General features: G+C 31.3%; 2 protein-coding genes and 1 non-coding gene across 8 annotated transcripts in view; 2 read left to right on the top strand and 1 right to left on the bottom strand.

Moving 5' to 3' along the window:
* The first annotated feature begins 265 nt into the window (after positions 1-265).
* Positions 266-338, top strand: Trnak-cuu. Its single transcript has one exon. It is a non-coding gene; the product is annotated as a tRNA-Lys (tRNA).
* Positions 339-533: 195 nt separating this feature from the next.
* Positions 534-15,935, top strand: LOC115889503 (zinc finger protein 184-like). 6 transcript variants are annotated; one of them, XM_030909509.1, is made up of 7 exons: positions 534-733; positions 871-1,174; positions 1,231-1,650; positions 1,696-1,874; positions 12,994-13,231; positions 13,993-14,111; positions 15,540-15,935. In XM_030909509.1, exons 1-6 carry the CDS (start codon positions 635-637, stop codon positions 14,037-14,039), a joined length of 1,287 nt encoding a protein of 428 aa, XP_030765369.1. In that variant the 5' UTR covers positions 534-634; the 3' UTR covers positions 14,040-14,111; positions 15,540-15,935. The 6 variants fall into 6 exon arrangements, with proteins under 6 accessions (XP_030765369.1, XP_030765370.1, XP_030765372.1 ...); XM_030909510.1 differs by lacking the exon at positions 15,540-15,935 and having other exon boundaries at positions 13,996-14,048; XM_030909512.1 differs by lacking the exons at positions 13,993-14,111; positions 15,540-15,935 and adding an exon at positions 7,745-8,326 and having other exon boundaries at positions 1,696-1,932; positions 12,994-13,120.
* Positions 15,936-17,814: 1,879 nt separating this feature from the next.
* Positions 17,815-27,246, bottom strand: part of LOC115889465 (extended synaptotagmin-3-like) — a 28,868-nt gene continuing 19,436 nt past the window's right edge. The window contains exons 12-20 of the mRNA XM_030909450.1: positions 26,347-26,485; positions 26,152-26,238; positions 24,197-24,362; positions 23,971-24,113; positions 22,777-23,012; positions 22,081-22,167; positions 21,851-21,947; positions 18,483-18,617; positions 17,815-18,430 (exon numbers count right to left, since the gene is read on the bottom strand). Coding sequence (XP_030765310.1) covers positions 18,344-18,430; positions 18,483-18,617; positions 21,851-21,947; positions 22,081-22,167; positions 22,777-23,012; positions 23,971-24,113; positions 24,197-24,362; positions 26,152-26,238; positions 26,347-26,485 — 1,177 coding nt within the window. The 3' untranslated portion in view covers positions 17,815-18,343. The remainder of the gene's footprint in view (positions 18,431-18,482; positions 18,618-21,850; positions 21,948-22,080; positions 22,168-22,776; positions 23,013-23,970; positions 24,114-24,196; positions 24,363-26,151; positions 26,239-26,346; positions 26,486-27,246) is intronic.

Here is a 27,246-nt window from a genome sequence, read left to right as displayed (position 1 = left end):
TTTACAGCGAAGCTAACACCTGAATCCCCAGCGGGATATTTAAATTCCATTTAGTCAGTCAATGGTTGGCAACAATGAATTTAAAAATCGCGCCTTCGATTACATAATTAAAAATTTAATTGATATCAAATATATATAATCTAAGATTAAAATCAAGTTAGCAAAAAATCGACGTTCATCGTTTTTCCTGTGTGCTCTTCATTTGAAAATTTGTCTTCCTACGGACAATTACCTATTAAGCATCTATTAAAATCTGTTTCAACAAGCCCGGCTAGCTCAGTCGGTAGAGCATGAGACTCTTAATCTCAGGGTCGTGGGTTCGAGCCCCACGTTGGGCGCTTACTTTTTTTATTTCTTTATTATTTCATTTAATGTATAAATTTGAGTCGTACATTTTTATACCATTAAATTGTATTTTATATGAAGAGATTTTATAAAATATTTTTTTTCCTAATATTTATTTCTTCATTTTGTTTTTTCCTTTGAAGTCAAATAACTGGTTGCATATATATTTTTTTTAATATTGACATGACATAACCACAAAACTTAAATAATTTATTTTTGTTTTGATTTTGATCTCTGTTTTGATTTTTGATTACCGGTTTTGTTAAAATAAAATAAAAAGAAATATAGTATGGAGCGTTGTCGAATATGTTTAACTTCTAGAAATTTGTCTAATATTTTTGAAACGGAAGAAATAGCTCAACATATAACAGTCATTGCTTGTGTTGATGTAAGTAAAATTTTATTGTACCTTGTACCAGAAGTAGGTAGGCCTTTGAGTCTTCAGTCACCTTCAGTTTGAATCTCTCAAATGCTTAATTAATATCTAATTAAATGTTAATAATTTTATATTACAACTTATTTTAGGTTTTACCAGATGACGGTCTACCTCCATACATTTGCCTATTATGTAAACATGAGCTGGATATCTCAATTAATTTTAAAGACAAATGTGAAACAACTTTTGACTTACTCCAAAAAGAATATAATGAAGAGAAACAGGTTCAAGTTAACGAAAATATTATTTTAAATTTGTTGTCAGGTGATAACAATGTAGATAGGACTTTACCAGATAATGTTAATGAATACGTTATTGAATCTGTTAATAGTCATTTATTAGAAAATGGACAAAATGTAGAAAATCTTCAAAGCAATTTTGAAGATGGCAACAGTAAGATAATTATTTTTTATTTGTATTGTCAGACATTATTAAAGACACTTTTTCAGGTACAAATGAAGTTACAACTTTTGAAAATTACAATCAAGTAGAAATTGTGGAGAATCCTGAAAGTATGGACCAAAACCAAATTATAGATAGTACAGAAAATGAGACAGAAATTTCTGGAAATTTAAGGGCTTGTCGTAAATGTAATGTTCATTTTTCAAATGATGAGGATTTTTTCAAACATTTGGAAATACTCCATTCCCAACCAATAAAACAATGTGAACTGTGCTTTATGTATTTTCCTAACAGCAATTTACATAAAGTACACTTAAGTAAAATGCATAATGTAGAAAATAATAGTAAAACTGTGATATTAAAATGTAAAGTATGCAGTCAAGCATCTACATCACAATCTGAATTAAATGTTCATCTTTGTAATCATTCTGGACAAGACTCCATATCTATTTCAGAAAATTCATTAGGTAAGAATTCATATTTAAAGGTTTCTATTTTATAGTATTTTTTAGAGGGGCATAATATGGATCACGATCATGATTACTCCAGCAAGCATTTTAGGTGTACTGTTTGTGATAAAACATTTAGTGTAAGAATTTTCAAAGAACATATGAAATATCATAAAAATGGATTCAGTAGTTTAAAAGATTATTCCATGAAAGGTGCTCAAGATTTGAATGAGCTAAAACATGTATGTATTGAATTTTATTCTATTGATATTAATACGATATAGCTAGGGAATGACAATCGATGATAATCATAGATAAATGAAACAAGTTTAGATTGGAAAGCTCGGCTTGCCGCCAAACCTTAAAATTGTTTTGGGTCGCGTACGTTGTAGGGCGCTGCAAGCGGCGGTTGTTAGGGATTTTACGGTATCTAGGACAACCGTAAATAAGGATAGCGTTTTAGCGTCTTTTCTTGACAAAATGTTGACAAACTTTTAAAAATCGTAGTTTAAAATTTAAAATATATGCTATAAAAACCGTGTTAGTTGCTGAAAAATATTGAAAATCGTTTAAAACTTCCTTTTTTTCAAAATTATTATTGCGATATTGTGAATTTATATAAAGTTTATTTGCGGAAACACCTGATCATTATAGAAAAATGGGAAAAATTAAGAAGTGCTATGTAAAAAATTGCAAAAACCGAAGTGGGGTAAGACATCGCTTTCCAAAAAGCGATCCACGTATTTTTGAAGAATGGATAAACATTGTGAAACCTGAAGGCTATGAATCGTTAACTGCAACACAGCAATATAATAGATATTATATTTGTGAAAATCATTTTGCATCAGAATGCTTTGTGAGCGGAACGCGAAGAGGTCTCAACAGAAATGCGCTACCTTCTGTTAATATTCCAGGTAAATATATTTTTTATGTTTTTAGTGTTACTTTTACTTTTTTGGGTTTACATTTACAGTATAAATATTTAATAATTTCAAAAATATGACTTGACGCTGACTGGTGCGAAGTGCGGCGAAAAAACATACATTCGATTAATTGTATGTACCTATTATAAAGCAAATCCGCGGACTTAAGTTGCTTCGTTTAAGTTCGTTGATCTGCATTATAATACATAGAATTAATCCGCGGGAGTTGGGCGCACTTGGCACGTGAGCGCCAAGCTTTATATTAATTAGTAAACTTTAATATTATCGATTTTTTTATGTGCTTAATTTATTTTATTTCATTACAAGTAGATATGCCAAGTTATTATGTAAACTTGTGTCCAATTTGAGCGGTCCTAAGGCTTTATTGTTGGCTTAGTTTCACAAATTAAAGAATACTATCTTCAACAGAAATAATATTACTGCCAGTCGGTCTCTTTTTTATTTAGAAGGATATAAAATTACATTCAAATCTCTTCTCTTTAAATGCTTCTATAAAGATACAAGAATTTACTTTCTAGTGACTAAGTTTAGATGTTTTAATATTATTTAAATAAACTTATTTTATTGTTATTTTTTTACGGTAACTAACTAACCTTTATTAAATTTTTTTATAGTAATTACTTGACAAATATTACTCCGCATATCTATTATTAAAACATTATTAAATTATTAAAATTTATTAATTTATCATTTTTTTTTAAATCTGCATTAAATTAGCAATAGTTATTATATGTAGGTATAACTAAATATTTATTAAATATACTATTTTTAAAGATATTGGGACCGAAGATGAATCTAGCCCTAGTATGTATGAGGTGACCCCTCCAGAAGAAAGAACACCACCATTCCTGCTGAAACCAAAGTCCACTACATATCATTTCGAAAACTTCGCTCCGAAAGGTAAGAAGAAATATTTTAAGAAAATTAATCTCTTTTCAAACAAAAATTAATATTAAAAAAGTAATATTATAATGCTGGAAATACACACTTGCCGAGGCGACCCGAGGCGCGACAAAAAATTAACGATATGTACATTGCTATTGGTTAGAACCGTCCTTTTTTGTCGCACCTCGGGTCGCCTCGGCGAGTGTGTACTTCCAGCATTATATTTTTACCGAAAGGTAAAAAAAATATATATTCAATATAATATATGGATAATGTCACCAATCGCCAGAATTGATTACGTTTTCTTTAGTAATAATTACATTTATACATTTAACAACACTTATTAACTTCTAAAAAATAGTACTTTACTATTTTTAGAAGATAATAAGTGTTGTTCTAGATTTTTTATGTCTTAAAATATTAACGACAGGAATATTAATATTATATTTCAAATTAATTTTATTTTGAATTACATCTACTTATTTTCAATATTTTTCTAGGTTTATTAAAAAGAAGAGGTATTCTTTCTAATATTGAAGTAACACGCAGCAAATACTTAACACCTCAGGCTAAACACCTCTATATAGAACTAAAAGGCATGACCAAAAGAATGCGAAATATACAAAACAGAGTCAAGTATCAAAAGCGACTGGCATTAACGGAAACTGTCTCTTCCTCGTCAAAATTTTCCTCTTTTATGAGCCATGTCAACGGACCTACATTTAATTTCTTTATGTCTCAAATGAAAAATCAGTCCCTGAAAAATAAATCTAGGCGTTACACATTAAACGACAAGATTTTAGCTCTATCCCTTTATAAGAATAGTGGCAAAGGATATAGATTACTAAGCAAAATTTTTGCATTACCATCGGCCAGAACTTTAAGAAATCTACTACAAAAAGTCCCATTTTATCCAGGGGTGAACAAAAAAATTTTTCAAAATTTAAAAGAATCTGTAACTGGTTTAACAAAAACCAACGACAGGATTTGTGTACTGATGTTTGACGAGATGGCCTTAACATCAAAACTCCATTATCACAGAGGAAATGGTGAAATAATTGGGCTTGAAGATTACGGGTACGAGAAAAAACCTCTAATAGCTGACCACACCAATGTTTTCATGTTAAGGGGCGTTTACAGGCAGTGGAAGCAACCAATAGTATATACGTTTAGTAAGGGACCAATTAAATCTATAATTTTAAAGAATCTTCTTACCACTATTATTAAAGAATGCCAACAAATTAACTTACAAATTGTGGCTACAGTATGCGATCAGGGAAGTGCTAACCAAGCAGCTATTAATATGCTCTTAGCCGAAACGTGTGAACAATGCATAAAAGAAAACATAGAAAAGAATTTTTGGGGATTTTTAATTGGCAAACAAGAGGTTGTTCCACTCTATGACGTCCCACACCTGTTTAAGGGATTACGGAATAACATGATCACCAAACATCTACATTTCTTACTGAATGGTGCAAAAAAAGTTGCAAAATGGGACCATATTCAAGCGTTCTACAACTTGGATACATCGCTACCATCAGTAAGAATATGTAGTAAACTTACAGATAGTCATGTTATTCCAGAGAAAATAAACAAAATGAAAGTGAAGACCTGCACGCAAGTATTTAGCTATACCGTGGGATCTTTAATGAAGAGAGTGGCACAATGGGGTAAGACAATTGCAAGAGAAACATAATACAGAAAATATAGCTTATATTTATTATTATTTTAGATATCAACGACAACAATAATATTCCAAAAGAAGTTGAGGATACGGCGGATTTGATTTTATTTTTGGATCAACTTTTTGACTCGTTGAATGTAATAAGAAAGACTAAAGCTCAAGCAAAACCTCTGAAGTGTGTAATAACAAAAAATTCTCAACACAAAGAATTCTGGTTGAATGCACTAAAAGTACTAAATTCTATGAAATTTTTTTCATTGGAAAGGCAAAAATTTGTTTCGGTCCCATCCATAAAAAATTTGATATTTACTGTTAGGGGATTTTTATATTTATATAATATTTTGTTAAATAAAAATGGATTTTCCTATATTTTAACCGGTGCATTCAACCAAGATTCATTAGAGAATTTTTTTAGCTACATACGCAGCCATGGGGTAAGGAACACAGACCCAGATCCTTCCAGTTTTATAACATCATTTAAAACCTTATTAATAAATAATTTTATGTCTAGTCATTCTATAAATTCAAACTGCCAAAAAGATACAGCAACTGAATGTCTAGATAATTTGAAATCATTTTTAAAGGGGGAATCAACAGGTAGGACATCTCTTTTGGAATGCCCTGTTATTCCAGAAACTCCACTTAATGTATTAATTAGTAGTGAAACTAAATTAGGATATTCAACCTTAACATATATGACAGGTGCCATAGGAAAAATGATGTTAAAGAATAAGACCATAGCAAATTGTACAACTTGTAGGAGAGTAATAACTTTGAGGCACAAAAAAATTCACTTTGATGATTTTATAGAAGCAAAACAATTTGAACGAGGTCATTTACTAAAACCAGGGGATTTTTTATTGTTTTTAGTAATTCACTCATTAAGAACTTTATTTTACTTAATACCGAGACTTTGTAATTTTCAGAATATATCTTTCATTTTAAACTCTATTCTTAAAAACAAATTTTCCTTTGAAACTCTTTATTGTCCAGATCATGCATTAGGTGATATACTATGTAAAGTTGTCATACAATGTTCTTTATTTTGGTGGTGCACAAATGTTAACAAAATTATTACTGGAGCAGATATAAAATTTTTTAAATTTATGGCTGTAAATTCTGAAAAATGTTTTGTAGATCCAATTAAGCAGCAAGCCTACACTAAATATCTTAGTTATAAAAAGAGACCAAAACAAAAATATTAAATATTGTACATAATCTAAAAAACAAATGTTTCTTACACTTTTATATCAGTTTATCATTCTAGAATATTTGTTACTACATGTATTAATTAGGAATTTTTTCCATTTGATATACGTGTAACTAATTGAATTACCCTTCTCTTTGAATGTTGTAGACCGAATTCAGTATTGACACTAAAAAAAATTGATTGGATCGTGTATTAGAAACAAAACATTCTCTAAATGTTTGACTTAACGAACACAAAAAACATATACAAAAAAGTGAAACAATGAAGTCAGGTATTTATCAAAGCAGCACAATATAAAGTGCTTGGTAGCTCGGGTTGTCCAAAGAACCTCATTGTTCAACTTCGAACCTCAACTCAACAACATTGAGCTTTCATACAGTAAAATAAAATACTGCGACTTTTTGCGACTTTGCTGATAAAATGAGAAAAACATTCTTGGTTTCCTCTAATTTGCAAATCAGTGATATACTAATTCGAGGTGAAAAAGCGTCAATTTAAAGAACACGTTTTTATAGAAAACAATAACATCTTTAGCAATCCAAGTATGGAAATCCCCACAATATGCCAACCTATTATTATTATTACTTATTATTATTATATTATTTATATTACTGAACATAAAAGTGAATTTAGTCGTTGTATATTAAATAATAATATAAAATACATCTTTAACAATCCATGTTTCGAAATCTCTACATTTGTTGTGGAAATAGAATTGTCATAATAACTGTATATTTAGACTTTTTTTTCTAACGGCTACCACATTTATTTAGTATCAATCATAAACTTCGAAAAAAAAAATTGCCCCGATTGATCTAAATAAAGAAAATTATTAAATCAATCTAACCCTGTTAAATTTTAAATTATTGACTTTCATAAAGATCTTTTTTTGCCTTCTGTTCTTTAGTATTTTTTCACTCCTATAAGAAATCTAGCTGTTAAGTTATTCTAAATTTAGGTCATTTAATTGTAAATTAGTGGTTTATGTATTGAATGTTTTAATTATAAATTCTTGTTAAATATTGTATAACTTATTATACATTTAATAATAATTCTAACACTATGTTTTTTTTTCGCTTCATACTGCTGCTTTTAAACTATGTTCTTTAAATAATTTTTATTTTAGATGTTTTATACATGTTTTTGTAAAAAATAAAGTTTTTTACATAAAATAGACTGTCTTTTATTCATAAAAGTAAAGCAATAATAATAATAAAAATTTGAATAAAAATATTTGGCGGCAGAAATCCGGAAAAAGCCGAACCCGTAGCCGAACCGCTCCGAAACATTCAAAAGTTTCGGGTCGCGACCGTTGTAAGAACAGCGCCAAATAGGGTTTACATTGTCCTTATGGGCACTTTCCAATCTAAACTTGTTGCGTTTATCTATGATGATAATTCTGGTGAAATAGGGTGAGATCAATCTTTAGATGTCATTTACTGAAAATTGACACAAAAGTTGTCAAAAATTAACCTTAATTCTATGACCTTAATTATAGAAAGATCAAAAAAGGATAGAATGGTTATAGGCAGACATATCTATTTCTAAAAAATTATTTTTTCTCGAATTTTAAACTACACCATTTAAAAATCATTTTTACTCAATATAAAAATATATTACAACCGTTTTGAGGCCAACTGAAAATGAAGTGTATGGACCAAGTAAATGACGTCTAGGGCTTGACCTCGCCATAATTATTGATCGTTATTCCCCAGCCTTCTTTGACGTTTTTTTTTAAATTGTATGGTTCCGTATGATCGAAAAAAAATGGCGTCAGCGACGGCCATGAAATGAAGATCGCTGTCATTTTATATGTAAAATTACATTGGGAATGCCTTAATTGTCCATTTTTAATCCAACTGGACTCGTTTTTTTTTCGATTATAAGGTATAATAAGACTGGTTAACAGCAAGAGACGACGAATTTATATACCGTGTAGTGCATCGGAACACGGGACTATGGAGTGTAAAGGTAAGGAGAAATAATTTTGTGCGATAAAAAATGGGGGGGTCATAAAAAGGGGAAGAGTTAAGATGGCGCTGCTGTAGCAAAAACCTAAAATTTAAAATATGCGCTGAAATTTTTTAAAACAGGAAATGATTCCAAAGAGATAAATATTTGACGTGAAAAAAATACAAATTTTATTTTCACGTCACACTATGGTACAATTTGCGTTCGTTTTGGCCAAAAGTACATTTTGGGTGAAATTCAGGGATTTATTCTAAATACATACATTAAATCAGAAAATCATATAAGCCGAAACTACTATTGCAACAGATAAATTATAAGACAAAAAGTTCATAAAAACATGTGACACCATATTTTTATTCGATTAAAAAAATGGCACGCCACTGCTTTTTTCTAAAATAACAAAAAAAAAATGGTATTTTTCACTACTTGCTAATAAAAATGGTTTCTTCACTTTTTTTTGTCACACGAACGGTGTTCCAAAAAAAAATTATCTGCATCTGCCTAATTATTATCTGCATCTGCCTAATTAAAAATGCAGGTTGCATGCAGATAATTTTTTTTTGGAACACCGTTCGTGGTGTGGTATTTTTCACTTTCTACACCCTGTATCTGGAAAACGAAGCATTTGCTAACACATGTTTATATGAAATTTTTATCTTAGAATTAGTCAAAGATTTGCCCCTTAAAGTTTGTACAAGTACTTAATAAACACACTACATACGCCATGTCCATTGAAATGTTTATGCACAAAAAAAATACTTCACAGGCTAAGGGCATCTAGGTGCAAAAGTTTCAGTCAATTTCGATAACTAGGAACACAAAGCAACAATATTGTGTAGAATTGTCCGTGAAGTCATATGAAGATTTTTTTGTAGCTCTACTTGTATTTTGTGGCTACTTTTTTATGAGTTCCTTTCATTGCATTTTAATTTATTGTATAAAAAAACACGAGCAGCAATTTTAGGAAAATTACATAAGTTTTTATTTTGTACCGGGTGGGTCAAATTGGACGCTTTTAAAGGGAAATTCCAGGAGACACCCTTTTCTATAGGAGATAGACGAAAACTAATATCGGTATCTGGAGCTCAATTTTTATCAAAAACATGGTAGTGAAAACCGCACATCGATATCTATTACCGTTTCTGAGTTACGGGGTGTTTTTCAAAAATGTGCATTTTTAACAAATTGCTGCAACTTTTTTGCTATGGAAAATTTTGTATTTTTATGAAACCGTTTCCAAAGCAACTTTTTACGTAGAATTTAATGGTTTAAGTATATTTTTTTTAAAATTCATAATTTAAGAATTATCAACAGAAAAGTTGATTTTTTATATGGGACACCCTGTATATTTTTAATTCATGGAAAAGAATTTAAAATTACCTTTTCAAAAATATAACATACTTAATATTTTGCTCGATTCCTCTTCGAGATATAGAGTTTTAAAAAATTCGCCCACTTTGAATAAGTAGGCTTTGAACCGCGACGGCTGTAATGCAAAAAAATTGTAGCTATGAGCAGCAATTAAAACAAAAATAATATTGCCATTTAGAGATTTTGAATTTTATAAGAATTTAAACTATATATAACAACATCAACACAACTAAATTATATCTAATAACAGTAACATTTGCTATTAATATAGCAAACTAAGACATGAGATAGCAAAATCTCATGTCTCAGGTGTTCGGCATGTTGACCGCGTTCTGTTTATGGACAGACGGGACCGTTCTGAACATTTCTGGCGGAATATATTAACTCATTATCTCATTGGGGGTGAAAAATGGGGGACCTCGCATAACCGCTAAGTAGTTATAATTCTTGTCTAGATTATACAGGCAATTTAAAAATAAGAACCTTTATTCTTTCGCAAAGATAAAAATCCATAGGTACTAAGTCCTGCGGCCTAGACGGCCAATGGCTGGGATCTTGGTTAGCTAATCAATTATTCTCGAAATAGACCGCAAAAGTTAGCTGATAACTTCAGCATTCTGAGGCGGTGCCTCGTCTTGCTGGAAAAATATGTTTTCGAGTTCCATTAGGGGCAGATCATCAATAAGGGGTCTAAAGCCTACTAGTTAAAAGTGGCCAACTCTTCAAAATTCTGTATTTCGAAGATGATTATCACAAAATATCAAGTGTGCTATATTTTTGGAAAGGTAATCTTAAGTTCTTTTCATTTAGTTAAAAATATACAGAGCGTCCCAAATAAAAAATCAATTTTTCTGTTGATAATTCTTAAATTATTAATTAAAAAAAAATACTTAAACCATTAAATTCTACGTAAAAAGAATTTATGGAAATGGCTTTGGAAAAGTTTTCATAAAAATAGAAAATTTTCCATAGTAAAAAAGTTACAGCGATTTGTTAAAAATGCACATTTTTGAAAAACACCTCGTAACTCCGAAACGGTAACAGATATCGATGTGCGGTTTTCACCATCATATTTTTGATAAAAATTGAGCTCCAGACACCGATATCAGTTTTCGTCTATCACCTATAGAAAAGGGCGTTTCCCTTTAAAAGCGTCGAATTTGACCCACCCTGTACATACCTTCGGTTATAAAATCCATCCACGGAAATTACTTGCACAATCAACTTCTCGAGTAGACAATGTAAACAGTACACGAAAAAATGACGCATTGAAAACAAATAAATTTGCTTGAAGAAAGTGACAGTTCCTCATAATCGCCGTTTCATAGCCCACTTGATTTTTATCAAAATGGCGCTGGATTTGAATAAAGGAACTTATTATGAAACAAAATGTGCAAGAAAAATGTCTGATATCCAGATTCGAAAAAATGGAATTTTAGCCAAAATATAGGCCAAATATACCATAGTGCGTCACATGAAATAAATTAACGATTTTTATTCAGCAGCAATAGACTGGGCCTCTAATATATAAAAATAATTGATATATATTTAAAAAAATAAAAACAAAGTTTTTTTTGGTAATGTTTGGTTACGTTACCTTTATTCTCTAATCTATGGTTATACTTTTCATTTTTTAGATTTATACGTCACTAGCGCGTACCAGCGACTTCGTTCGCGTCGAATTAATCATTTGTAATGGTGATGATAAAGCAAAGCAAGAATTTCCATTAACATACAAACTGGATAAAATTTTCTCACATTTATGTCAGCATGAGAAAAAACAATATGGCGATATTATTATATAATTTGGTAATATTTGAGGGGTAGTTTCATCTCGTTGGAATTTGACTTTCGAAAAATCCGTTTGCCAAAAATAAGCTTTTTACGTCAAGCAGTTTTAAGCAGAATTGTGGTTAAGAAATTACCCAACTTTTTGGAACACCCTGTATAATTTTTTAAAAAATTTAAAAATATGTAAAAAACCCAAATAAATTTTGCTTGTCCAAGCGTTTTCCCGAAAGACTAACCTTTTTTAAATAACAAATATTGTAATATTTGAGGGGCGTTTTCACCCTCTTGGAATTTCGAGAAACCCCTCCTTATCGAACCTCTACACCCCACAGTCAATCCGTTTGCCAAAAATCAGCTTTAAACGCCAAGCAGTTTAAGCAGAATCGTGATTACTCGATGGTCATATTTTATGAAACACCCTGTATAAATTTATAAAAAATCTTAAAATATGTAAAACAACAAAATAAAATATACGTGTTTAAGAGTTTTTCCGAAAAACTCACCGGTTTTTAAATAAAAAATATTTTAATATTTGAGGGATAGTTTCACCCCCTTAGAATTCGAGTTTCGAAAAATCCCTTCTTATCGAACACCCTAAAGTCAATCTGTTTTCCAAAAATCAGCTTTTTACGTCAAGCGCTTTAAGCAGGATCGTGATTAATGACCAGATTTTTCGAAACTCCCTGTATACATTTTTAAAAAATATGTAAAAAAACAAAATAAAATATACGTGTTTAAGCGTTTTTTCGGGAACTTGACCGTTTTTTAAATAAAAAATATTGTAATATTTGAGGGGTGGTTTCACCCCCTTGGAACTGGGATTTCGAAAAATCCCTTCTTATCGAACTTCTACACCCTAGAATCAACCTGTATGCCAAAATTGAGCTTCTTACGTTGAGTGGTTTGAGCAGGATCGTGATTAATCAGTATGTCAGTCACTTAAGGATTTTATATATTAGTATAGATTAGCGCGATATTATTTATATATTAGTATAGATCTGTGGTTATTTGGTGAACCCTTATTCTTCCCATTTTTGTGACCACTTTTTCAAATAAACTCCCATAAGAGATATTTCTCCCCATCTTTACATCCATACACGGGAAAGGAAATCCCATGTTAATTTTGAAAGTGTCAAAAAATGTCTCCCAAGATGATTTTATGCAAAAGTTGTATTAGACTTTTTTGAAGAGGTGTTAAAGTTGTACTTTTGTGTAGAATTTCGTTTCATTTGGAATAGTTATTTAAAAGGTATTTGGAAAAATCTATCTTCAAATTAGTAAAATTTATAATACGGCCCAGAGAAAGCTACAATTAAAATACCAGCAAAAATGTGATTGTGTCATTGTCAAATTCGATGGCCAGCCAATATAAACCAATCTGTCAGTGACGTCATTCTGGAATGGTCTTAACTTGACTTAACCTGTATTACTAAGATATTTTTTAAAATATGCATTATATCAGTGCTAGTAATAATTTTCACCTAATTAGAGATAACTTATTGTAGAATAGTTTATACACATGTCCTGAGTGTAACAAATCCTTCACAAACACATCAAACCTTGGATTTCATAGGAAGAGCCATATAAAAATCAAACCACATATCTGTTCGATTTGCCAGATGTCTTTCTTTAAAAGTAGTGGTTTAGAAAAACATCTGTTTGAGCAACATGAAGATCTTATAGTTTGTACTACAGATGAGTCAATTGATATTTTTCAAGAAGATGGAGATATGGAAACAATAAGTAAGACAAATGACTTTTAGTATTAGTGAATGATTTTTTCTTGAAAATCTCAGAAACATACTTTTTTACCTACAATCAAACAATGTACAGTATGTCCCCGAATTGTCTTTATAAGAGAAAAAAACCCTTTTTATTATTGACATTTTGAGAGAAATGCATTCTTCATAAAAAATTTGCTTGTTCTAAAATGGTTAATTCCGTTTACACTTTTCTAAATTTCTATAGCGTTTTCGAGAAATTTAAAAAAAAACATGAAAATGTACCTATAGTTTATACCTTACATCTTATGAAGATGATATAATGATCTAAGGTTTATACTAAATAAACTTTTAGTCATGCAATTAAACTTGACCGGCACAGCGTTGCCCAATTTTATATATTGTCTTCTAATCAAAATATTTTATGAAACAAAAATTAATTATAAATATAAGTACATATAAATAGTTATTATTTACGTCAACAGAACTCACCTTCTTAACAGCACTTAAGGAACATAATAATAGCACTTAAGGAACATAATAGCCGATAAGTTTTTTACTGCTATTAACACAGCTATTAAGCTATCTTGTACATTTCGCACTAAAAGAGGTTCTAAAAAGAACAATGTTCGACTGGAAGGTCTGCAAGTAAACATTTTTAAGCTTAAAGTATCATAACACTATTTATTTAAACTAAAAACTCGTAATACAAAGTTAAAGCGTCAAAACTAATGACAATGCCAGGAAATAAATAAATAAATGGCAATTTAACATTTTTTACAGCAGAGGTACCACCTGAATCCCCAGCGGAAAATTTAAATTCCAGTTAGTCAGCCCGGCGCCGAATATGTCCATGGTTAGCAACAATGAATTTAAAAATCGCGCCCTCGATTACGTAACTAGTAAGTTTAATTGGTATCACACACATAAGCATACAGGGTGGCCCATCGAAAACGTTCCGCAAGGCATAACGGCCAGGGTAATTTTTTTTTCAAAAAATCCAAAAACACGTCAATTTTTTTTGTGAGGGGGACAACTTTTGCCATAAAAATGATTGCAAAATCTTCAACCCTCTAAGCGGGGGTGTCATCCCCCAATTTTTTTTAAATGGGAAGGGGGGTCAAGTGGCACCGCAATGAAAAGAGCTTTCTATTCTCTATATTTCCCCGCTTCGTTTTTGAAAATCGGTCGAGTCATTGAGAAAATATGAAGGATTGAAATTTGAAAAGTTTATTTAAACATTTATCAGACTAAATAATAAGGATAAATTCCTTCGACCAATTTGCTGTTTTTTCGTATTATTTCTAGATGTTTACGCATTTTTTCACTTGCCACAAGGTTGAACGATCAGGTGCGGTAGTTGCTAGATAACTGTTCTGTGACTTGTGCGTTGAAGTTCTTCTCAATATCGTTAAACTTTTTAACAATTATGGTGTACTCATTTGCAGAAAAAGTGGATATAATCGAACTTTATTTTAAAAATAATGAATGTGGCAATCGGTTTGCGCAGATATTCAATGAACGCCATCCTGACAAACACCTTTATGGCAAAATTGTTCGCGATTTAGTAGCAAAATTTCACGAAACTGGTGCCGTTGTGAATAAAAAGAGGCAGAGGGAAAATCCTGTAGTAAATGAAGCTATGGAGGTATTCGTATTGGGCCAAGTTGCCATGGGTAGTACGCTGAGTACAAGAAAATTAGCCAATGAGACCGCGACCGGCGTGAATCGTACAAGTGTCCAAACGATATTAAGAAAACACAAGTTCCACCCGTACAAAATTCAGTTGGTACAAGAACTCAACGAAGACGATTTTGATCGTCGCGGGCTGGTATTTTTGGAAACTCTATTGTAGGTCAGTTTAACGATATTGAGACCGCACCTGATCGTTCAACCTTGTGGCAAGTGAAAAATGCGTAAACATCTAGAAATAATAAGAAAAAACAGCAAATTGGTCGAACGAATTTATCCTTATCATTTACTCTGATAAATGTTTAAATAAACTTTTCAAATTTCAATCCTTCATATTTTCTCAATGACTCGACCGATTTTCAAAAACAAGCGGGGAAATATAGAGAATGCTCTTTTCATTGCGGCGCCACTTGACCCCCCTTTCCATTTGAAAAAAGTTGGGGGATGACACCCCCGCTTAGAGGGTTGAAGATTTTGCAATCATTTTTGGGGCAAAAGTTGTCCCCCTCACAAACAAAATTGACGTGTTTTTGGATTTTTTGAAAAAAAAAATCCTGGCCGTTATGTCTTGCGGAACGTTTTCGATGGGCCACCTTGTATATACATTCATAGTTATTAATGTTATTGGGTGTTTTTAGGGAAAAAATGAATTTCAGGTGAATCTTTTAGGAATATGTCCATTCAAACAAATACTGGAAAATGCATTCACTGATCTACCTAAATATTTAAGTATACAAATTAATGAAGAAATTGATGTTTTGCAGTTATATTTTTTATTTAATATTGGACTTATAATTATGTAAAATTGTTATGCCATTGCATATTTTTTATGTTGAAGGAAATTATTAAATTTAATTTTTGTTTGTAATAACTTTTCTTTGATTCAGCTCTATATGTAATCAAAAATGAAGTTATTTAGTTATAATCTTGTATATGTTAAGGTTAAAGTCCGATGTCCGGTTAATGTCGACATTCACACGTTAACGTTTGGGTTTGGTTTTGTTTTTGGTTGTTTTGTTGTGTTATTCTCGAGATTAACCGGGTAATGTCAATATTAACCGAATATCGGACCTTAACCATAACATATACAGGGTGTGACGATAGCATATTTCTCAGATTAAAATAAGTAAGAAAGGTCTTATAAATGTCATAAACTAAAGTTCTTAGTTTCGGAGATACAGGGTGTAGAAGTTTCATTTTTATTTCGATTTTTTCCAAATAATTTTTGAAGTAACGTCAATATTTCGACGAAAATTGGTGTCTGTGAGTTTTTTGACAGGAGAAATTTGATTTTCATGTCAATATGACTCCTACTTGTAGAGGGCGTCACCTACATATTTTATAACTGGTTTGAAGAGTAATAACTTTTTGTCCATACCTGTATAAAACTGCTGAGTAAAAAAATACATCTACGACTTTTTTTACATAAAAAAGGTCTCTTGGTAAAAATCGCTACGAGTAATGGTTCTCGAGATATTTAGAATCAAAATTATCAATACCTGTCATCATTGACATAAATTAAATATGTTGACTAAATATTTATTAGACTGAAATCATAAATTTGGAATATTTTTGTGCCAAAAGTTCAACAGAAACTGTTTAATCATCATTTCTTATCAAAAAAATTTATGATTAATTTAAAAAAATAAAAATTTATTATTTCATTCAAATAACTATTCTCACGTGTGCTTATTTTTTGTCAATAATATGTATTGATTATATCCATTTTAAATATCTTGAGAACGGTTGCTCGTAGCGATTTTTACCAAGAGGCATTTTTTACATAGAAAGTCATGGAAATGTATATTTTTTCAGTCAGTAGTTTTATACAGATACGGACGAAAAGTTATTACTCTTCAAAACAGTTACAACACATTGTAAGTGACACCCTCTACAAATAGGAGTGATTTTGACATCAAAATGAAATTTCTCGTGTCATAAAAGCCCCAGACACCAATTTTCATCCAAATATTGACGTTACTTCTTAAATAATTTTGAAAAAATCGAAATAAAACCGAAACTTCTACACCGTGTATCTCCGAAACTAAACCCATTTTAGGACATACATTTAACTTTTTTACTTATTTTTATCTGCATAATATGTTGCCGAAGTTTCCGAAATACAATTCGGACCATCCTGTATATTATGTTACGGTTAGAGTCCGATGTCCGGTTAATGTCGACATTAACATGTTAATGTTTGGGTTAGGTTATGTTTTTGGTTATTTTGTTGTGTGTTATTCTCGAGATTAACCGGGTAATGTCGACATTAACCGGACATCGGACCTTAACCGTAACATATACATTATACAGTGTGGGCAAGGGAGCGTTTTGGTTTGGTTGGTATTTACATGTTTAGAGTGAATCGTTATGACGATTTTGTTGGAAAAAGAAAAATGCAAAGCGTTTATTACATATCCACTTAATCTGATGCTTTATTTCATGTTTTTGGGAATACTTCATCAGCTGTCTTTGTTCAGTACATCTTACTGTACTGAACACATTCACTGTACCTATTTACGAAAATCGGCACACCAAAGCCAGCCTTTGCCGACCCGTGTATGTATATCGTTTGTCTATCTTGTAATAAAACACTTGTTTTAAAGTGATTTTGTATATAATAAATATATTTTTGTATAAAATATAACAAAGCTTATAAAAACGTTAATAAAATATACATAGGTATTGAAGTAAATTAAAGCGTATTTTCAAGTTATTTTAATCCTTTTGTTTATGTAAAATATAGTTCAATTGTTGTTTAATTTTTTGGTTTGCTTTGCTTTTACGTTGAAATGTGCAATAATTTTTTTTGTTTTTGGAATAAGTGAGGAGATGAATTAATATTAATATCCATTTTAAAAAATAATGGATCAAAAGTCCATCTGTGATTAAAAATTAAGAAATATAAAAGAATTAGAAAAATTATAAGGATTTAAAAAAGGTATCTTACAGTAAAAAATACCATCACCATAAAAAAAATTGTGATCAAGTGGCATTTAACTTTGGCATTTAACAAAAATTATAATGAAAATTCCTTTAATTCTTATATATCTTCTTACAAAGCACGTTTGGCGTTGAAATTTTTTGATTATATTATACATATATTGTACAATGAAATACTAAATTTTATACTTTAACAAAAACTGACTGTAGACATTACAAACTATAGAGATTTTTGTTCTGCAGCATTCACGCTGCAATTTTATCAACAACTCTTATATTAAAATAATTAGCTTTTATAGAAAATAAGTTATTTAAAATATTTGTCCATTTTTTAATATACATTTTAATTTGTACTTTTAATACCTATTAGATAGATATATTATTAATGCACATGTGGGAGATGACTTTTTGGACTTAAGAGTAAAATACGGTATACTCTACATACATCACATTAAAAAGTACTTCACAACCTTCAATACTTAATGCACAGGCATCTACATCAATCAGATACTTGTTCTTCTAATAATTCATACCAGCTCCGAATAGTACCTACTGAATTTTGTAGTCGCTTGAGGTCTATGGTAATCTGAAAACACAAAAAATGATTACAAAAGTCCACAATTAAAATTGATGTTTACCTGTCCCAGAATACTCGAGCTAAACATTTTCTTATTTTTCACGGTGACTACAAGAGTATAGGATGGCAAATCGGATACTGACAAAAGATATTCGAAAGTCTCTTCATAAATTGGGTCACAGGAATCCACGATTACCTAATAATAAATGAAAAATTCAAAAGGATGTTGAGCACATGTTGATATTTCATCAAAACAGATTTGATGATATAAACTATTGAATAATAAGACTAAGATAGGATGCAGTTGGAGTTGGAACCTTTGGTGCTACAACAGCAAAATAAAACACTAGTTTACAACGAATTATTTTTTTTAACATCTGCTGATGATGCTTATCGTTAGTGAAACGCGCGTCTAGTCTTAAAAGCGTTTTGGTGTGTAGTTGTGCTTTATTTTGTTTGTTGTTATTTTGCCAAAGGCGTCAAATAGTAATTTTATATTCTTACACTGACACGGCAACCATTTTGGAACGTCTTTTTGTCAGTTTTTTATAGGTTTCACTTGACTGATTATATTTTTTTATGACTTCACAGTACTTCTTCTGTATCTGGTTTATAATATTTCTTGTACGTTTTATAATTGAGTTCATGCACAATGCAAAATTATGTACAGGGTGTCCCACTAAGAATAGCTCTCGGCTGTATCTCGGAAAGTATTAGCCGTAGGGGCTGCGGAAAAAAATATTTATAACTAAAGGGGCTAGGGGAAATTGCTGGAAATTATTTTCAAGTTTGTAGAACGACCGCTAGGGGGCGCAACTGCAACAAAAAATAAGAAAATGGAGTTTTTACACAATTTTGCGTAGATAAGGTGTACTATAAGTAATAGCTTCATAAGTTTCAGTAAATTTTGAATTTTTTTTTGTTAAAGCCATTTTCCCCTATCTACCAAAATAAAGTAGTGGGGGAAGGTTAGATCTCTTTTTATTTAAATATTAATAACTCTGGACTGGATGATCGGAATCCAGCAAGCGAGGGCTCGTTTAAAAGAGCGTTTCTTACTCTATATTGTACCATATAAACAATAATAATAAGCTTTTGAAAGTAGACGCTAGGGGGCATTGTCTTACAATGTAACAAAAATTGCGCGTTTTTTCAAAAAAAATAGATGCAATAGTATATGTAATTTTAGCTGATAGTAAAGAGTAGTAAAAGCTTAAAAAGTCAGCGAAAACCGCATCTTGATATCTTCTTTCAAACCGAAAATATTAGCAAAATTATAATAAATACCAAAAAATAAGCCCTTAATTACCTTATTTTTACAACACGGTATCAGTAACCCTCTTAATTATGCTCATTCTAACAAAAAAATAAGATAGAAATAGTTAGTTTATTTTAAAATCGACGAAATACGAGAATACCATAATACCAGAGGTATTAATATCTACTAGTTAAGATATTAATAACAGTGAACAAGAAACGATGATTCAGTGAAGTCATGGTAGGCTTTCGAAAAAAGTTGCTTTTGACGTAATAGTATAAACGTCAAATTGTTATTAGATCAACATTTTGATAGTCTTATCAGCGTTTTTTATCTTTGATTGCTTTTTCAAAATGCCAACAACTTCAACTATTTCAAATAATAAAGGTTTAAAAAATATTTTTTGTTGCAGTTGCGCCCCCTAGCGGTCGTTCTACAAACTTGAAAATAATTTCCAGCAATTTCCCATAGCCCCTTTGGTTATAAATATTTTTTCCGTAAACCCTACGGCTAATACTTTCCGAGATACAGCCGAGAGCTATTCTTAGTGGGACACCCGGTACAAATAAATCATGAAAGACATTGTGTCAGAAGTTGAATTACAATGAGATTATTGTACAATAAGATCGAAAAAAACGGCGTCTGCGATGGCTATTAAATGAAGATCACAGTCATTTTATATGTAAAATTATATGGGGGATGCATATATTTATTAACTAAAGAATATCGACTCCAAACTGCACTCTGCGAAGCCAAACCGGTGAAATGGGTATACTAGGGCTGGCATTTCTGGTCTTGGGTGCCGATTTTCCTGTGTACGAAGAGTGCGGTCAACACGTTTTGCAAAATAAGATGTACTGAATAAAGACAGAAGACAAGTAGTTTCCCATGGCGCATGAAATTTAGCGTCAGATTAAGTGGTTATATAACAAATACTTCGTATTTTTGCTCTCTCCGACTTACTAGTTTGCCATAGCAATTCACTCCTATACATGTAAACGCCGACCCAAGGTTTCGCTTGCCAGCAGGGTATAAATCTTCCGAAGGAATTTGCACAAGTCGCAGTTAGGCGAGCTCAAGCATAGTGCGCAAGCCTGGATTTTGAATTATAGATCGGATAACTAGACCAATAGCGTAGCTGTCCATTCGTTCGGCTTCGTACAGCTTCGTACGGCTTTCGTTTGCGCTTCCGTTTGACAATGGCTAATCCTCACAGTAAGGGCTAATCGATATTCGTAATTTTGGAGTTGCGCTATTGCGCCACGGCTTGCCTAACAGAAGAACTTATGTGAAATATACATGGATCGGTTATCTAGTTGTCTCTGATAAGGCTTCAATTCCCACACATTGTATGTATAGGCGACAATCCATGGGGGGATGTCATCGATCGCCATTTCCAAGCCAACTGAACGCCGTTATTTTCGATCATACGGTAAATCTTAAGGACTCAAAAGTAATTCTTTGCGCAGTGTGTTATGGTTCCTAGACTAAGTACATTAATTAATGCAACAATTTTTGTGAGTGTACCTAACTTTATATTCAATCATGTTAAAAAATTGGCGCCGGGAGGCACGTATAGCCGCCCATACTAAAATATGTTAATAAAAAGTTGGTAGGCAGTTCTTTTAGTTTCAAAGTAAAGGAATTTTTTCTTTTTTTTATCTCAAAAACTGCGACCTTGACTGATTTTGATGTTATTACAAATTTTGTTGCAAATATTATTCCTAATCTTAAATTGAAAACCGCGTTTCACTAGCTACTGTAATTTTGGAGTTACGATGTTTTTAAATTTTTAACCCCCTCCTATATCTCCTTACCAACCCCCCACCCCCACCAAAAACTAATGGCCAGATTCTCGGGTGCCACAGTATTTTTGTGCCAAATTTGGTTAAAATCGGTTTAGCGGTTTTTGAGTTATCGTGTTACAGACAGACGGACAGACAGACGCCATGAACATATTTTGTATTTAGGTCATTTATGACCCAAATAACTCATTTTGTGTGAAATTAAAAAAACTTTTTTTCCGATCTTACTAGCCTACTATACCTGTTGGTATGGTCGGCTAAAAAATCGTCATTGATCAACACTGAGCCAAATCAGTCATATAAACCTCTTTAGGTTTGTCAAATTTGCCGATATAAAACTTCTTTATTACTATTTTGAATTATTACCTTTGTTCTATGTTTAACAGCTGAACCTCCATTACCACTTAATTTCAATTTAACATAAGGATCTGGAATGTGATTGGGATCTTTTAATGGCAGAGCCCTAAAAATGATCAAAACACCAACTAGTAATAATTATTTAGAAAAGATTTATATGTTTATAAGAGTTTGATAGTGAATTTAATAATTGCATTTAAATAAATAGGATACTAAATAACATCCGTTTTATTACTTACGATATTCGATGTACTATGACTAGTAATTTTTGCCTTAATTCGCTGTAGCTTAAAGACAGTTCAATTCTTCCCAATTGTTCCGGGCTTCTAAAAAATTCAATGCAATTATTACTACTTCATACATTTTCTTACACAAAAAAAAACGAGAACGTTTGAAAAAACGATTAGTTCAAAATCTGTTTTATTCAGAAAAGATATATGTAAAACGAACATTAAATTGTATTAAGGTGCGTCCACATTGCTCGTGATCTTGCTCGCGCTCTTGCTTCTGATTGTGCTTGCGCTCCTATTTGCCGTGTTTCTCAAAATCCATAGATAAAGAATATTGATAATGAATATTAAATATACAATCAAGATCTTTCGGCTCACAAGCAAGTTGTCTAGTATAATGCCTGCGTTCGTATGGTTCGGACATCGAAACAAAAAACAAAAATAGCTCAAGCGCTTCAAACTGCCGTCAAGTATGCTCGCACGGCTCCAAAGCGTCTCTTTGATGCACCGAACAGTCGAAACAGACATTTCATGTGATCGCAACCACGTGGAGTACTGCGAGCGCTGCGAACATCTTGCTTCGACTTCTTGCCATGCTTTCTCGTATTTGGCGTGTTTGTTCGGGCTGCTTGCGAGCAATATGGACGCATTTACAAAGGAAAAAATCTTAATTGTTTTTCTATTAAAGTATTATAATTAGCTTACTGTACAAAACAAGATGTCCGTATTGTTGGCTCTTGTGCATTTTCCGTTTGTTTCGTCTTTTCAACAGGTTTTTCATTTACACTTTTTTTACGCGATGGAGGTGTAGGAGTGGAAGCATTACTTGAGCGACTTTCTTTGACTATTTTTGTTAAATCAGTGTTGATTATGTCCTCCGAACATTCATCATCTGAATCTGAGTCTAATTCTTCGATTTCAAATTTGGATTTGTGTAATATCTAAAAATTAGATTAGTCAATTATTTTTTTTTGTCTAAAGATTATTCCTAATATAGTCTGATACAACTAGGCATCAGGGAAAGCAGATCTCATAAATCATGGTTGATTTTATTCATAAAATGTCCAGGGGCGTGCGGCGTTTTATGAAAATATATCAGAAATATCTACATTTTTCAGTAAACTTTATTATATTGTTTTACTTCATATTATGTCTTTATCTTTTGTCGACTGAGTTTCTAAATATAGTAATATTTGTTAGAATGCCGTGGTATTAATTATATTCTGCATAAATAAAGTTAAAGGTATTTCATGCTTGCTTCATCCACGTTACCGTAGATGGAGCTGAAAGTTTTGGTAGGGTATATATAAACAAACAAAATACAAGAAGCGGAAAAAGGGTCCAAAAAAACCCTACATATATGCTTATTCTTTAAATTTAAATATATTTTTTATTTATTTAAAGGTATTTATTGAATACTTTAACACCAACACCGAATATTTTCAATACTAGTCAATAATTGCCCTATTTCCTCGGAAGAGCATAAACTTGAGGGTAGCATTGGCCAATAGGAAAGCGTTATGCGCATGACAACTCCCGGCAACGGAACGTGCGAGAATCTCCACCAATCAGGTTGGTTGATTTCAGAATACAATGATATATTTTGGCGTTGCCGGCTTGCTCAAAGCGGACGGTATATTCAGAAAATATTTACCTTTTTTAATAGGCAGAATGAAGGAAATCTGTTATTGAATAAATACATATCTAACATCAAGAACTACTTTAAAATACTATAGATATAATTATGTATGCTGGAATGAACTAAAAATATATTAAGTGTATATGTAATAATAGAACAATTTTGCTTTTTTTATTGTCGATAACATAATATGAGTTCCTTACGTCATGCGTCAGTGTATATTGAGAAATATTTTTACAATACGAGTATTTATATCTTACCCTTAACTGCAAAGATACTATTATTGAACTATTCAAATTCTGCTGCAATTTAAACTCCTGTTTACTTATCTGCATTTCTGGTTTCTCAAGTAAAGTCGCTATATTATATACCAGTTTATCCAATTTGGTATCAGATTGTTTATCTGTAAATTATATTAAAACGTATGTTTTGGAATTATTATTACTAATCTGTATTTTAGTAAATCGACATATCTTGCCCACTTACCCATGATATTGATAATTAAAGAATCATTTTCCGGATTTTTTACTAGCAAGTAAAATCCCTGTTCCCATACTGGATTACACGTATGCCTCTTTGTTCTACTTTTTGTTTGGTTTTTACCCACCGTCAAAATCATATAAGGATCAGGCCTTTTATAACTCTTGGGTTTCTAGATATTAAAAAGATCAGATTTCAGCTGTTGTGATGCTAATAATAATTCAATATAATCGTTTACTATTTTTTACAAGTTTCGAGATTTCAGTTTAAATTTTGATATTCTAATTTTAATAATGTGGTAGAGTATAAATATACAGGGTAGTCCGAATTGTATTCCGGAAACTTCGGCAGCATATTCTGCAGATAAAAATAAGTAATAAATTTCGTATAAATGTAAGTCCTAAAATGCTTAGTTTCGAAGATACAGGTTGTAGAAATTTCATTTTTATTTCGATTTTTTCCAAATAATTTTTGAAGTAACGTAAATATTTGGATGAAAATTGGTGACTTGGAGTTTTTTAACATGAGAAATTTGATTTAGATATCAATATGACTCCTATTTGTAGGGGGCGCCACCTACATGTGTTCTAACTGTTTTGAAGAGTAATAACTTTTCGTCCGTACCTGTATTAAACTACTGAGTGAAAAAATATACATTTCCGTGATTTTCTACGTAAAAAATGTCTCTTGGTAAAAATCGCTGCGAGCAACCGTTCTCAAGATATTTAGAATGGAAATAGTCAATACATGTCATTATTGACAAAAAAAGTGTTGGGTAGATAAATTATTTGACTGAAATTATAAATTTGGGAACTTTTTTTTTAATAAATCATAAATTCTTCGAAAAAATGATGATAAAACAGTTTCTATTAAACTTTTAGCACAAAAACATTTCAAATTTATGATTTCAGTCTAATAACTACTTAGTCAACATTTTTAATTTATGTCAGTGATGACAGGTATTGATAATTTCGATTCCTAATATCTCGAGAACCATTACTCGCAGCGATTTTTACCAAGAGACTTTTTTAACGTAGAAAACGTCGTAAATGTATATTTTTTTACTCAGTACTTTTATACAGGTACGGACGAAAAGTTATTACTCTTCAAACCAGTTAAAAAATATGTAGGTGGCGCCCTCTATAAGTAGGAGTCATATTGACATCAAAATCAAATTTCTTATATCAAAAAAACCTCTAGACACGAATTTTCATCCAAATATTGACATTACTTTTAAATATTTGGAAAAAATCGAAATAAAAATGAAACTTCTACACCCTGTATCTCCGAAACTAAGCATTTTCGACATACATTTATACGAACTTTTTTATTTATTTTTAAGTGCAGAATATGCTGCTGATGTTTCCGGAATACAGTTCGGGCCACCCTGTATAATAATATAATCAACACGTTAGAAAATATCACCAGTATAAGTAAAACAGTAACCAAGAAAGAGAGATTTAAAAATATAAATAATTATACACACAAACAATTAAATATATGAAACATACAAAGCCATACCTATTTTTAACCAAACAGGAAACTTCTGACAAAAGAACCTTTTAGCTCCAAATAGGTATGGCTTTGTATTTTTCATATATTTAATTATTTTTGTGTATAATTATTTGTTTTTTAAATCTCTTTCTTGGTTGCTGTTTTACTTATATTGGTGGTATTTTCTAATTTATTGATTATATTATTTCTATGAATATTGATTAGGTATATAAAAAATTAATAAAAAAATAAAAATAAGAATTCTGAGCCATAATAATTTATATGTTTTAAGTAGGGTTTTTTTCTCTGTATTGCAGCCTTGATAAAGACGAAAATACATGTCGAAACGCCGGCAATTTTTTAAATAAAGGTTGTTTAATTGTTGGTCCTTAAACTGCTAATGCCAATTCATTCTAGTTTTAATTATTATAAAACTAGCAAAGTAATTAATGCTAATAAATACTTACTGGCAAGTTCAAAGCAGAATCTATGTAAATGGTTAATAGAGCTGTGTGAATATTTTCTATCTTGAGAAGTCTTGTTTCTTCTGCTGCCTATAAAAAGGGAACAAATTAATTTGCTACATACCTATTTGAGGCAATTTATGTTACTTTACAAGAATGTGATGCATATACTAGAAAATTAACTCATTAAAAACTTACGGCATTTATAGCATTCCTGTCACAAGACAAAGCAAGCCAACTGAATCGCAAGTGAATTTTTCCATGTTTTACGTTTTCTAATTCGAACCATTGGTCATCACTATCGGGTTTTATAACATCGGCGATTACCACCGCACCACTGAAAAAATAACAATTTTTCTAAATAGAACAAGTTGTATATCTAATGTAAATTGGTAAAATATTGAGGCTTCAAATGTTTTGTGTTTTTCTCGCTTATACTCATTGATATATTATTATACATACATGCATACAAGGCTTATACAAAGCACTTTCTAAATTACCCAAATAAAATTGGATGCAAAATAATATTTGTGAGTGAAGAAAACTGTAAAACTTCAAGAACATGTTATCACCATTCCAGTAATTCTTGTTTACTCTTAGTTCTAAGAACTTGTTGCACCATTTATAGATTAATCTAAAAACACATTCCACGCTCTAGGAGGTCTTATAGTAAGAAAAGCCTATTTCTTCAAAAATATACTTTATAAAGGACAGAAAACTATTAGGGGACTAAGAAATTTTATTTAGTTAAGTAAATATTTTGTTTAAATAATATTAGATGTCTCAATTTCATTTATAATTTATACAAACGGCTTGTGAAAGTAAGACATTGCTCTCCTTAACATGAAGAATATAGCAAAAAAAAAAATAAAACACTAAATCACCACAATACACCAAAACACTTTTACACTGGACGCGCGTTTCGCTAACCATGTTAGCATCATCAGCGGATGATTAAAGACTAAACTACAGTCTACAATTTGAGCGTTTATATACTCGCTCAGTGGGCACCGAGTGGGCGTGGCAAGATCTAGCCAATCGAGTCAGAGCCCACCGAGCGTAACAGTTAGATTTCCGCCACTAGAGTAGTAGGAACAA

This window comes from Sitophilus oryzae, unplaced genomic scaffold, assembly GCF_002938485.1.
Source record: "Sitophilus oryzae breed Bouriz unplaced genomic scaffold, Soryzae_2.0 scaffold_815_pilon_pilon, whole genome shotgun sequence".
Lineage (NCBI taxonomy): Eukaryota > Metazoa > Arthropoda > Insecta > Coleoptera > Curculionidae > Sitophilus > Sitophilus oryzae.
Note: the sequence above shows the minus strand (reverse complement) of the source record. Positions and strands in the feature narration are given on the sequence as shown.

Coding starts and splice junctions, on each gene's coding strand:
- LOC115889503 (XM_030909509.1), top strand. CDS start 635: ATGGAGCGTTGTCGAATATGTTTAACTTCTAGAAATTTGTCTAATATT. Junction 1,651..1,695: donor TATTTCAGAAAATTCATTAG/GTAAGAATTCAT, acceptor AGTATTTTTTAG/AGGGGCATAATATGGATCAC. Junction 13,232..13,992: donor TGGAGATATGGAAACAATAA/GTAAGACAAATG, acceptor CATTTTTTACAG/CAGAGGTACCACCTGAATCC.